Source organism: Elgaria multicarinata, chromosome 6 (genome assembly GCF_023053635.1).
Source record: "Elgaria multicarinata webbii isolate HBS135686 ecotype San Diego chromosome 6, rElgMul1.1.pri, whole genome shotgun sequence".
Lineage (NCBI taxonomy): Eukaryota > Metazoa > Chordata > Lepidosauria > Squamata > Anguidae > Elgaria > Elgaria multicarinata.
Window position 1 is genome coordinate 22,398,280 of NC_086176.1, and position 13,670 is coordinate 22,411,949.

General features: G+C 43.7%; 1 protein-coding gene across 3 annotated transcripts in view; it reads right to left on the reverse strand.

The window, feature by feature from the left end:
* Positions 1–13,670, reverse strand: part of PSD3 (pleckstrin and Sec7 domain containing 3) — a 189,691-nt gene that overhangs the window by 49,480 nt on the left and 126,541 nt on the right. The window contains exon 1 of one of the 3 annotated variants that reach the window (XM_063129140.1): positions 11,757–11,954. The exons of the other annotated variants lie outside the window; for them this stretch is intronic. Coding sequence (XP_062985210.1) covers positions 11,757–11,915 — 159 coding nt within the window. The 5' untranslated portion in view covers positions 11,916–11,954. Of the gene's footprint in view, positions 1–11,756; positions 11,955–13,670 lie in introns of those variants that run through there. 3 annotated transcript variants of the gene reach the window in all.

A 13,670-nucleotide genomic window follows, 5' to 3' on the forward strand; every position in this document is an offset into this window, starting at 1 on the left:
AGCTTGAAGCCAGTACTGCCAGTAACTAAGCCCCAGGGAAGGCATTTCAACCTTTTAGAAAGGGAGAAAAATGAACAAAACCCAGGAAATTACTGAATGATTGGAGGAAAGGGGTGGGGCATGGGGAAATGGGGGCATGGTCATCTGGGGAACCCGAGGGCTGGATTTGGCCCATGGGCTGAGGTTCTGCACCCCTGCTGCGGGAGAACTCTTACACTGGCTCTGAACTATTTCTGCAATAACATCATGTAACTACAGGGAGGAGACTTGACCACCAGGTCTGAGATGCCCATGAATACACCTAAAACATCAGCACATTCCTCTTTCTGTAATATCAAAAGTGCTATGGTTGAGGATGAGCCAGAATTTCCAGAAGTATTTAGCAATGTTACTTACGGTTTCTGAGCCCTTAATCATTTGGGGCTCCTGAAAATCTTTTTGAACCCCACCATTCCTTTAAAAAATGTTAGGAACATGTTTTTTGGGGGTGGGGGGTGATAGTGGGTGTTGAAACTCTGAAGGAAAGCCTTGCTGTAATGGACAAGAAGATTAATTATTATTAATTGGAACCTTAAATGGCTGAAATTGCTAGTTTAAGCCCTCTAGAGAATGGTTCCTGCTGACAGGAGAGTAGGTGGATCTCTTGAGACCTTGGGAAGTGTCGCTGTTGCTGTTGTTTGAGGAGGAGGAGGAGGAGGAGGAGGAGGAGGGGAAAGTTGTGGATTGGGTGTGTTTTGCTTTTTAGCCCCTGACCCTGGACGGATACAACCAAACTATTACAACGAGAGAAAGCTCACATGGCTCTAACCATTGTTCCCACCCTCTGCCAAAACTACGTCCACTATACATAAGCTACAAATGCATGAGGTAGCCTATGTTGGCATCTGTGGTGAAACAAAGTAATATGAGTAAACATAATGAATTATCATCTGTCTGTTCATCAACATTGGTGGGAAGGGCCTTTGCACAAGTTCAGATGCACTCTCCTTTATTACTGATCCAGAGCCTCCAGGCTCAAAAATGGCACATAAAATAAATTCTGGAGCTCAATCCAAGTGAGCAATGGTTGAAATTATGTTATGTGATGACTTCAGGGCTGGGCATCAATTTCAAACCAGGTCTCCCAGCCAGGGCTAGATCCAACACTGAGTCATAAAACAAAGGCAAACCTAGATTTGTAACTGAGGGTACACTGAACAAGGAGCTGAAGTTGATTACTGACTTTGGTTGGTGCATCAACTACACCAATTCCTAAATAGGGCTAGCCTAGCCACGGCCATTCATGTACTGATAACTTCATGATTAGACTACTGTAATGCACTCAACGTGGGGCTGCCCTTGCGCCTTGTTTGGAAGCAGCAGCAGCTAGAATGCTCAGTGGAACATCTAGTTATACACATATTACACCTGTGTTAAAAGTACTGCACTGGCTGCCTATTACCGTATTTCTCCGATTGTAAGACGCCATCGATTGTAAGACGCACACTAATTTCAGTACCACCAACAGAAAAAAAAAACCTAAGGCACACCTGCGATTCTAAGACGCACTCCATTTTTAGAGATGTTTATATGGGGGGAAAATGCGTCTTAGAATCGAAGAAATGGGTAGCTTTTGAACCATGTTCAAAGTTTTGTTGTTGACATTCAAAGCCCTAAACAACTCGGGGCCAGGATACCTAGCTGACTGCCTTCATCTATATACACCAAATCAACCCAACTCTTCCATGACCAACAGTACATTGCCAGATAACGGCAAGTAAGTGGGACTTCTCAGTAGTGGCAACCGCCATCTGGAACACTCTCCTACATTTGGTTTAAAAGACAGAAACTGTGGTGAGCTTTAAATGCTTCTTGAAAATGCATTCAATGTATTTTCAAGAACTACTGATAGCCTTGAAAAGGCTATCAATGGCTACTAGCCCTGATGGTTGTGTGCTATCTCCAGTATTCGAGGCAGTAAGCCTGTGTGCACCAGTTGCTGGGGAACATGGGTGGGAAGGTGCTGTTGCACCATGTCCTGCCTTGTTGGTACCTGGCCGATGGCTGGTTGGCCACTGTGTGAACAGAGTGCTGGACTAGATGGACCCTTGGTCTGATCCAGCATCAGGGCTCTTCTTATGTTCATTTGTCCAGGCTTTCACTGACTTGTAATCAATCATGACACTATTGTTTTACTGCTTTTGTTGTAATGTTTTTAAGGTATATGTTGTTTTACACTGTTTTTATATTGATTCTTATATTGTATATGTTTTTAGGTAATCCACTTGGAAATCCTAGGATGTCAAGTGGTATAGAAGTAGCTTAAATAAGATAAAATAAAACTCCCTGAGAGATATAAATGTACATGGCTAGAGACGCTCATTTCATTTTTATTTTATTTTACTTTAAAAGAGATTTATTTATTTTATTTTAGAATATTTATGCACCGCATCCCATTTTAAAAATATTATTATTATTATTATTATTATTATTATTATTATTATTATTTATTTATATATATAGCACCATCAATGTACATGGTGCTGTACAGATTACACAGTAAATAGCAAGACCCTGCCGCATAGGCTTACAATCTAATACATCGTTATAACAATACATCGTTATAAAAGTACAACAGTGTCTGGGAAAAGCCAGGGTAAGCAAGTAGGTTTTTAATAACCAGGGAAGGCACATGATCTGAGGTATCACGGAGAGTTGGTCATTCCAGCGGGTGGGGGGCCACCACAGAGGCGGCCTGCTGCCGGGATAAAAGTGCAGACATTCTGTGCATACAGAGAATAATGGCCAAGAAGGGCAGCTTTCAATATTTACTGTAAATTCAGGCTGTGTGCCACTCCATCCTACCGCTATGGATTTTTTTCAAACTCTCTCGCTCAAAAGCACAGCGCTGAAAATCAGCATTTGTAAACACCAGGCAAGGCTAACCAGACAAACACTTAGTATGGTACCCATTGAGGTGAAAAACAGCAAGAGCCATGAAAAAGCACAGCCAGGTGTGAACAGAAAGATGAAGATTTAACTAATTATCCCAGTTGGTTATTTGGTGAGAGGTAAATCACTGCGGTAAACAAAACCTTGAACGCCCGGGAGCATCTCAGTAGGAGGCCTTTACTTATTAGGTGGCTGGCTCTGCAGGAAGCTTTTAAGCCTGTAAGTCACCCCCAGGGTCCTTTAAAGAGGAAAGTGTTGCTGGCTCCACTGAAAAACGGAAGGCAAGGAATTCTTGCAAGGATGTACTAAATCTACGTTCACTCTTAAGGCTGCCTAGAGACAACTGACCTTGCCTTGTCCTTTTAAAGAAATTCCATTTAAAAGGTCAGAGGGAAATCTGTTGTTCCAAGGCAATCTTTGACTCAGGCAGGCGTGAGAAAAGGAAGATCTGGATGGGAGGGACCACAGGCAGGGCAGAGGGAGAGCTCGTGGTTCCTATACCGAAAGGCACAGATCCAATCCAAGGCACCTTTAAAAAAGATCAGGGAGTAGATGCTGAGAGCTGCTGAGGCCAGAAAATCCCTCCCAGTCAGAAGAGACAATACTGGGTTAGGTGGACAAAGATTCTGAACTAGTGTAAGATAGCTTCCTATGTTCCTAGGAAGATGGTCAAAGTCACATCCTTGGGGTATGTGTGTTCAAATGCACCCAAGCACCGAAAGAATGTGCGAGGGGAACACAGAGCAATGCTGCCAATGTGCCTGATGGCCACATAACTCAGCATCCACATGTTTAGAGCATTTATTATTTATTTATTTCTAACATTTATATCCCGCCTTCTGCTCCCAGAAGCCCAAGGCGGCATACACACATGCTCCTTTCCTGTGCTCTGAGAGACTGGCTCAAAGTCACCCAGTGAGTTTCATGGCTGGGAACTTGAACCCGGGTCTCTCCAGTCTCAATCCAACATTCTAGCCGCTGCACCCTAGTGGCATGCCAGAAGAGGGTCTATGCACAAACATCACAGCCTTTTCCGATGCATTTCGAATGCCCAGAGGGCAGCAGCATGGTCACATCAATGGCAAAGCTAGCCCACGAAACCCACGCATTATTTTAAGATGTGGAGGGGGCGGCGGCTGAACCCCACACACTCTTAAGGCTACCAGGGTGTGTGTCACTCCCCGTGTCCCATGCACTCCCCTATTACTTTTATACTCTCACGCTTTCCGCTTCCCTGCGTCCCCAGCTCTAAGCCAGTTGATAAAATCGACAAAATTAAATGCTAAAGCTTTTTCATGGATTGAATCACTTCAGGCTTCAGGGAGGGAGGGGTTTACTAGTTTGAGTGCTTGTCTACCTTCAGAACACAAAAGGCTCAGCCTCCAACTCAATTTTAAAAAGAAAGAGTTTCTCACTCAAAAGATCTAGTGATTACGCCATGCCCCAGCTGCATGCTTTCAGGGCAGTTAGGCGGGTGAGGTGGAAACCAAGGGCAGAGCTGCATGTACGCGGCACTAAATAGAGGGCCTGTTCAGGAGACACCTTAAACCATGGCTTTAACCATGCTGGTTAAGCCAGAAAGCCAGGCTATGTTCAGAAGACACCTTAAACCATGGCTTTAACCACGATGAATAAGGCTTTTTGCTTTATTCACCATGGTTAAAGTTATGGTTTAAGGTGTCTTCTAAACACAGCCTGGTTTTCTGGCTTAACCACCATGGTTAAAGCCATGGTTTAAGGTGTCTTCTGAATGGGGCCAATAATAATAGTTGCACTAAGATTATCCAAAGTGTGCATGTGTATATTGAATGTACAGGGGCATATTTGAAACATAATTATGGAGTTTCATATTTTAAGAGGATTATATTACCCAAGCAAAGGTAAGCTTTCCGTCCCCCTACCCCTCCCGCAACATGCAAACACCTCATTTCCTTGGGAGAAATGAACACATGTTTTTAATTCCTCCACTCACATCATTGGGTCTCATTTTGCCTAGAATTTGCCCACAGAAACTTTGGGTTTTTTAGAAGACTTTCTGGAGTTCATCTTTTGTAGTATTATTGGTTTTCATTATTTTTGAAGTGTGACATTGTTACCTACTGCATGAACCAGGTTTGTCTTTTCTCATGGTCTGTAGGCAGGCTAATCTTTCTTCAAGCTGCTTTGTCAATTTTGGGATACCTATCTTTCCCGTCCTGTTTTTGAGGAACCCATTCCTTTTTTAAATTTATTTTTGGGCAAAAATTGCTTAGTGCTTTATTGTTTTAAATCGTTTAATAACTGAATTTGGTAACCTTGAGTATATTTTGCAAACTTTCACAAATGCTCTTAATTAGATTGTAAATCAGCATACCCTTTTTTAGTCTATGTACACTGCCTTGGAATAATAATAATAACAACAACAGCAGCAGCAGCAGTAGCAACAATACTTATTTCATGTTTTTTCATATTTTACATAATGTATCCTATTCTGCAAGTCATGGGAAAAGCAAGAAGTTTATATAGGGTACTGAAGGATCACTCTGTGACTACTATAAATAATATTTAGCAGCCCTTCCGGCTTCAGAGACTTTACCAGACATTGTCTGCATTTTTTCAAAGCATCTCTTGGCAATTAAAATGACTATAATATTGGCCTCTCTCTTTTTTTAAAAAGGCTGAGATATTTAGAAAGCTGAATTCTGAAATCAACACCACATAATGCAAAGCTTCTGTGGAATCACAGCACATATATCCGTGATGAAACCGATTCTAGTAAAAAGGCAATCGTCAGAATGAAAAACAAATAGCCAGCAGGGAGTGTAAGAAATAACCCATATTCTTAAGTATATTGGGATGTCATAGTAATACTTGATAGTGTAAGAAAGGAAGATAGCATTAGAAATTCATATACCATTTAAGGAGGTGCCAGAATATCTTTCTTGAGTTCTCAGCATTTCACAACAGAGGACTCGTATTTTTGGTGATTGATTCATGGAGTAAGAAGACTTAATCCATCATTATCACCACTCACAATTTGGCATGGTTTAAATTCATCTAAACCCATCATGGCCAAGGGCAGAGCGCTGCTGAGGAAACGTTCTCTAGCCCTGGCTATGACAGACTAGTTATAAAGATCTGAGTGGTTAACCAAGCAGATCTGTGGTAAGCGATGCAGTGAAAGGAAGGGAAAAAACATTACAATTAAAACCACCAGCACCAGCTGGTGAGTTTGAAGCAGCGATGGATCAGAACAGATCTGGGCTTTACACGGCAAAGCTTTTATTTTCTGTCTTACTGATGGTATACCGTCTAGGGATCAGGTCCTTGCAGCTCAAAATCTGAACTGCAATACTTTTGAACAATTGTCAGCTTTGTTTTGTCTCAATTCATGATTGACTGCTTGACTCCGAGACAAACACAAGCTTGTTTTATGTGAGCACAATCTGCCCTTAACTCAGTGGGAACAAGTCGGGGAAGAATATATTAATTTAGTGTGCTGCTCTCTCACGCACCAACCTCATCCAACTGACTAGGCAGTCTGATGCCAGCAGCTGTAACAAGCCATCCACATTAGCACAGGATTAGCTAACCTGAGCCTAAATATGTGTGGATGTCTGTGTGTCTCTGTGGTGATATTTTGGCATTTTAAATTATGAGGGGGAGACAGGACAACTGGAATCCATTCCCAGTTCCACCCCTGACTCACTGTAATAATGGGCATGTTATTTCTGCATCCATTGTTCAAGCCATATCAATCCCACCGCCCCGCACCCCAAATGATAATAGCTGTACATCTGGGTGATGAAATCTAAAGAAGAATCCTATGCCAAATCTTAGCAAAGGGAGCCCGACTGGGTTGTAGTAGCAGCAGGGTTTAAACTGTAGGCAAGCAGGGCTGTCGGCTGGCGAGTATTTCACTCCCCTGGCCACAATTTCATCTTCCTAGCTAGAATAGCAGGATGTAAGAGCTAAGGGGAATGATTTGAGGATTTGGTAGTTTTGTTATTTGCCTGAGGTCTGTGGTATGTGTTTGTTTAAAATCAATGCATGGTACCTTTACGAGAAGTAACCTGCTCTTATGTTTTTAAAGTTGTTTCCAAAGGAAAAATGGAACTTTGCACATGCTCAAATACAGTCCGATTCTTAAACACCCCTCAAAACAACTTTGCTTCACGAACAAAAAAATACTCTGTGGATGCTTAGAAACATTCTGTCAGAGATGCCCAAAATTTTTATAAGCAAAATGCTTATAGGCAGGTCAATACAGCATTGAAAGTGTTTGTGAATTTGCTTTTCTGGATTATCCTAACCTCAATGTTCCCCACATTAACAGGGGCCCTTTCTACACCTAAGGATTATCCCAGGAAAATGGAGGGATCATCCCTGCCTGCTCCTGGGATCCCCTGTGTGTCATTTGGATGCACAGGGATGATCTCGGGGAAAAAGGCAGGTGTAGAAACAGCCAGGGTTGAAGCCAAAATGTGGCCACTTAGAAAAACCTTGAAATTTTTGCAGAAAGGCAAAAAATCTTTTAAGAAACCCAAAGGGGGTAACTAATTGCCTCCCACAACAGCCTAATGAAGATTGAGCATGCTCAGTGGTAACCATGCCCAGTAGTCACTAGGATCTATGACAGAGTGATTTGGCTAGCTTCAGTCCCTGCTAGCTTACAGGATCCCAGAGGAACGCATGGCTAGCTGGCTGGCACCCTGAACAGTTGAACTTCTGCTAGGGGGTGAGGATACACTGCAACATTTTGCTGCAGATTCCACTTGTCTCCTTATAGCTTTCATTTCTCTCTCTGATATGCAGTGTACTCCAATGGACACAAGGATTTGAGATCTGAACACTGAAATACTTGGACTCAAGTCCTGGGTACAACTAGAAACTCACTGGTTGGACTTTGGCAGGTCCCTCTCCCCGCAGGCTCAGCTTCCCAGCTGTTGCGGTGAGATAACTTACCACAGCACTTTGCATTAAAAGCCCTATTTATGTTTTACATGACAGCTTTTGAAGGAAAGTATTTTAAAAACAAGGACAAGAGCTGGATGCCTCGTGATAGGGGTGGGGGGAAGAGAGGTGAAAAGTTTCAAATAAAACTGGATAATCCAAACTCCTATTTCATAACCCCTCTTCTTTTCACTTTTTATGTCGAGATGGCTCTTTTCCACTATATGCTAGAAAAGAATATAAATACAATTTTTCCCTCTCAATGTAATTTCAGTGGATTACTGAGCTGTAAAATGCAGCTTTGTCAACTGAGAGCTGTACAACATCCATTTCCTACCTGTGCCAGTCCAAGGCATTTCGATGCCAGAAGCAAAGCTCAAATGCCCCCTAGGTCCGACGCTTCCTGCCTTCCTCTCTCCTGTCCTTCATGGCGCTAACTCAAGAACACTGCTTCCTCTGTGGCATGGCCAGCAAGGTGGGGTGGAGGACAGCTGTACCCCCCACCCCACCCCTTAATCACAAAAGTATCCTCAAGACTACTAGCCCTGATGGTTGTGTGCTATCTCCAGTATTCAAGACAGTAAGCCGGTGTGCACCAGTTGCTGGGGAACATGGGTGGGAGAGTGCTGTTGCACCAGATCTTGACTTTTTGGTCTCTGGCTGATGGCTGGTTGGCCACTGTGTGAACAGAATGCTGGACTAGATGGACCCTTGCTCTGAACCAGCAGGGCTCTTCCTATGTTCTTATGTTCTTAAGGCCACTTTTACTTTGCATGCTGGACTGAATGGCAGCCATTCGTTTAATACGGGGTAGGTGGGAAGTAAAGGATACACTAAGGCAGGGGTGGGAAACTTCAGGCCTGGGGGATATACATGGCCTTCCAAGTTCTCCAGATGGCCATTCCTTTCCCCCCGCCCCACCCCCTTTCCCCCAACAACCAATCCTTTGGTGGTTTTCTGGCTTTTGCACAGGTTTTCCCCCCAACATGCCTTTCCTAAGGCTCAGTTACTGGCAGAAAGAGTTTGAAGCTATAATATGCTGGTATTTTTGGCCCACAACCTTCTGCCTCTGGCCCCACCCACCACTGGAATACAGACTCTGAGACCTTCTCCAAAACTGGATTTGGCCCTCGGCCTGAAAGTGGTTCCCACTCTTGCACTAACGGCACCATTGGGATGGGCGCTAACCTTCAGCATGATTCCCAGCTCCAGTGGCCAAGAGCTCACACCTGGGTGTTCCTCCCAGCTAGAGCTGTTTGCTAGTCACATCCACAGCCCTGAGCTCCCAGCAGCCTGGGGATTAGGGAAGAGTTGAGGGTCTTTTTCTAAACCAAGGTTTTCTTGAATAGCTCTGGTCTCTCTCCCCAACCCGAACCCCCGATCTTCAGGACCCACATCTTCCCTCTTTCTTCATCCACCCCATTTCGGCACTCAGAACACCCACATGCTAGTTACCCACTTTACTAATAGGGAGGAATGATAAAGATGGAACAGAGAGGTGGGGGCAAGAGAGAAACTGAGTCACTCAATGTTTAAATAACTTTCACATGACCAATGCTGAAGGTCATTCTGTTGTTCCCTCTCCCAGTCCACCATCTACTAGCTGATACCACTTTAAATTCCCTTAGTAATGTTAATTGCTTTGTTGTGTCCGATTTTATTTAGTGTTGTGGTTAATTAATTTGTACTTGATGTTTTACACTTTTATTGTACATCACTTTGATAATATTTTGTATAGGAAAACAAAGACTAATCCCATATCTGAGAGTCCCAACTTTCAAAGGGGATAACTTCACACGCACACACACACACACACGTCTCGTTCAGCTGGATTATACCCTTTCACGGGTTGCTTTGCACATGCGTACATACATCACTTGAACTTTCATAATTCATTGCAGTCGATGAGGTGGGTGTTGGTCCAAACTAAAACAGTCCATCTTTAAGATGCTCAAAGGCTCCTTTTGCTGAACTGGACTAACACAACTACCCCTCTGGAATTCAGCACTTGATGTCTTTCAGCCAAACGTGCAAAATGGCTCAGTTGAAAAATACCTGTTTGAGTTGACATCGATTGATATAAAAGTTTCATCCGTCATGAATAATCACTGATGGCTCATCATGTGATACTATAGTGAATGAGTGATAAGCATGTATGAACTGGACGCAGATGACAACAGGATCTACAGCATGAAGTTTAGCAAGTTTGGACCACCATTTAAGACAAGTGGGTGGGATACCTGTCTGATACTATATTAAGAGATAGGAACAGAGAAAACTGATCCATCACACAGTATTGTTTACACGGATTGGCAGAGGCTCTCACGAACAGGAGTCTTTTGTAGCCCTTCCTGAAGATGCCGCAAAGCATGTGCTCTATCACTGAACTATGCTCTCTCTCTCTCTCTCAGCACATACACACACAGTGAAGTTAGTCTTTTGGGTCTTCAGTCATTCAGGCAAGCTTGCTTGGCTACAATTATCAGCAGGAAATATTGAGATTTCATTGTATATTTCAGTTGCTGTAAATGAACTAGATCCATCCGCAGGAGGCAAACACTAACTGCGCGGATCCATTGTATTGTCACAACAGCATTCCTGCAAAGGCGGGGAGGGGGGGGATGGACCTCAATGAAACTGAACCTCTATGAATGCCTGTGCAACCTTGAGAATTCCAATCCTTTTGCTTCCTTGCAAAGGGGCAAAAAAGCATCAATGTGTTTCTTAAAGCATCAGTGTGTTCCTTGGAAGAATTACAACAGTGCGGTAGCAACATGCTTAAAGACGCTTGTAATTCCACAGGATTTTGGCACCCTTGACCACCCCTCCCCACCCATCAAATTTGTACTAGTGAGGTTCTGGTGTAGATAGATATTCGAAGGTAGCACCTAAAAGGTTGCAAATGTGCAAGGGGGAGAGATCGCAGGAGAAAACAGAATGTGTGCATAAGCATCACAAATGTATAAATAATACTAAGAGCATTTGCACCTTACTTCCAATACCACAGGTTCATTGGAAGCATATCTTACAATTCTCCTTACTAAAACGGTTACCACACCTCCTGACTTGCATACCAGTGGAATAACACTAGTAGTGTATTGCAACAGAAGGAAACAGACAGAAAGGGTGACAGTCCAATTTTGAGCTCAGTTTTGCTCACATGCTGTAGAAAATGTTCAAATTCCCAGCCGAGACTTTTCAGCAGCTCTTAGAGGGGCCAAGAGATTCTACTTAATGTTGCTTTTAAAAAAATAACCACGATAAGCGGAATGGAACGCAGTATGACAGGTTTAAAGGCACTCCAAGAGGTTTCCAAAGCAGCCGGCTGCAGCCGGCTTGATACTGTACACAGATGACAAATGCAAAAACAAAAATGCCAACCACACACACGCACACACAATGTAATAATGAATATTTCATAGCAATATTTAGGCATGCCTTATAAAAACATCACCTAAATCATACAGCCCACCCACACAGGCACACACCAAGGGAGAAGGGAAATGCATCTCACTCCGGCAGCGTGCAGAGCATTTCTGCTTATAAATTCAAGGAGAGATTTTCCCCACCACTCTATGCAATGCAGGTAAATTTCCTGAGAGCGAAATACCAACAGGCTTGGATTAGCTACCAGGTTGTCAGCATTTGCTCTGTGCTGAGGCATTCTCTGAAAACCAAGCCAGACTATCCAGCTCCTACCTTCAGTCTGGGGATTATTTTCTCCAGGCTGATTTTACGTGCCCCCCAAAACAATTATGCAGAAAATGTTTTCAACTTCTCCAAGAGGCACTATCAGCTGAAAGCTCAAAAGCAGCATCCCCTTCCATAATTGAGAGAAATACAGTGGAGATCTCTCTCTCTCTCTCTCTCCCCCTCCCACCCCCTTCATTTACCTTGGCTTCTTTAGCAGAAAACTCCGTGGAGTTGGAAATTTTCATAGACTTTGAACGGTGGGTCTGCCGCCAGACTGGGTCCTCGCGTGGGTATTTCACCGAACCTGTGGCTCTCACCCGGACTTTGCTGGTGCTCTGAACACTATTAACTCCAATCATTTCAGCAATGTAAATAAATATTCTCTATGTTCTATAATATATATATATATATAGTTATGAAGGGGAGGGGGTAGAGGAGAAACAAGCACTTCAAAAATTCTCTTCCGAGTAGTTTAGATGGAGAGGAATCTCCGTGGAGCTTACGCTGTAGCAATCAGCATTTGCTTAAAAATGCACCAAGCTGGTTTCCTCACCAGCACCAATGCGCGCATACACATACACACACACACACACACATATACAAAGAGCATTTTCAGCTACACTGTTTTGAGGCAGCGTGATTGTTCCAGGGATTGCTCACGTCACTGGCTGCGAAATATAAAAGGATGGAAACTCCACCCTGACTCACTACCCTGCTCAGCAGATACCGCCATCCTTCCCCCCCCCCCCACACACACACACGGCGAGACTCAAGAGTGTCAGTTTCAAAGAGCGGGACCAATGGCAAAAAGCCAAGTAAAAAGCCATTCGTTTTCGACTGCAGACAGGCGACACTTGTATTCCACTTGTATTGCCATGTCAAAGCTTATTAACTGGGTGCAAGAAAATTAAGACGGCGCAAATAAAAGTGGCCTTGAAGATGAGCCTGCCAGGTTGTGGCTGGTGGAGGAGGAGGAGGAGGAGGAGGAGGAGGAGAAGAAGAAGAAGAAGAAGAAGAAGAAGAAGAAGAAGAAGAAGAAGAAGAAGAAGAAGAAGAAGAACCACTACCACCACCACCACCACCTTCTAGATGGATTCCAAAACATCTTAGGAAAGACAAGCCTGTGAAAAAGGTGCTGCATGCTCACAGGGCACTCTGCATTGCCCCCAATTACAAGTGTGCTTTACAGCACAGTCCTATGCATGTTTACTGAGGTGCAAGTAAGAAGAGCTTATGTCGTGTAGTGTAGTGGCTGAGAGATGGAGCTATGGATGAGGAAGTCCCCAGTTCAAATCTCACCTCTGCGAGAAAAATGCTTAGGCAAGCCACTCTCTCTCAGCTCCCTACTTGCAATATAGGGATAAAACAGCTATCGTATCTCAGGGCTGTTATAAAGGTTACAAGATTTGGGGCTGGATGGTAACGATTTACACTGAATCAACTGCACTGAGGGAAGTGGACCATGGCAGCCCCTCCAGCCCCCGCTGAAAATGCTACACAGAGAATCAGGAGACCCTGCGGAATGGGGTGAGCCGTGGGGAGTGGAGAGGGGGGGGACCTCCAAAAATCAGGCAGGGGTACCTTCTGCAGAGTCCTATGACTTGCATGTAGATCCCTTCCTGTCATGGATCCAACCCAATGCTACATAAAAAATCATCATCATATATTTAGCATTACATCCCACTATTCAATGGGACTTGCTTGCAGGTAACTGCACACAGGATTGCAGATTTAGTAATTGTATCTTGTTTTTTTTACTTTTACAGTATGCAATGGTGGGGACAGGGGAGAAGAAGGGGCAAAGTTATTAATAGGCTTTATAGGTAAATTAATTATATATGTTCATTCTCCTTTTTCAGACTTTTTAACTGGGGCACAAGGTCACACAATTCAATAACATTTGAGAGCAAAGCTCTACTGACCCACCCGCTGCAGGAAAGTTACGCATGTTGTTCCCAAACTAACTCCACAGAAGGAGACCTTAAACTGCTGTCTGTTCTGCCTTCAACTCGGCACAAGGGAGCCAAAAGACGAATGCACAAGTCATGCAGACACTATGCCAGTCCGTTCCTAGCACTGCTTTGCCCACCAAAGCAACCCGCAAACTGCTGCAC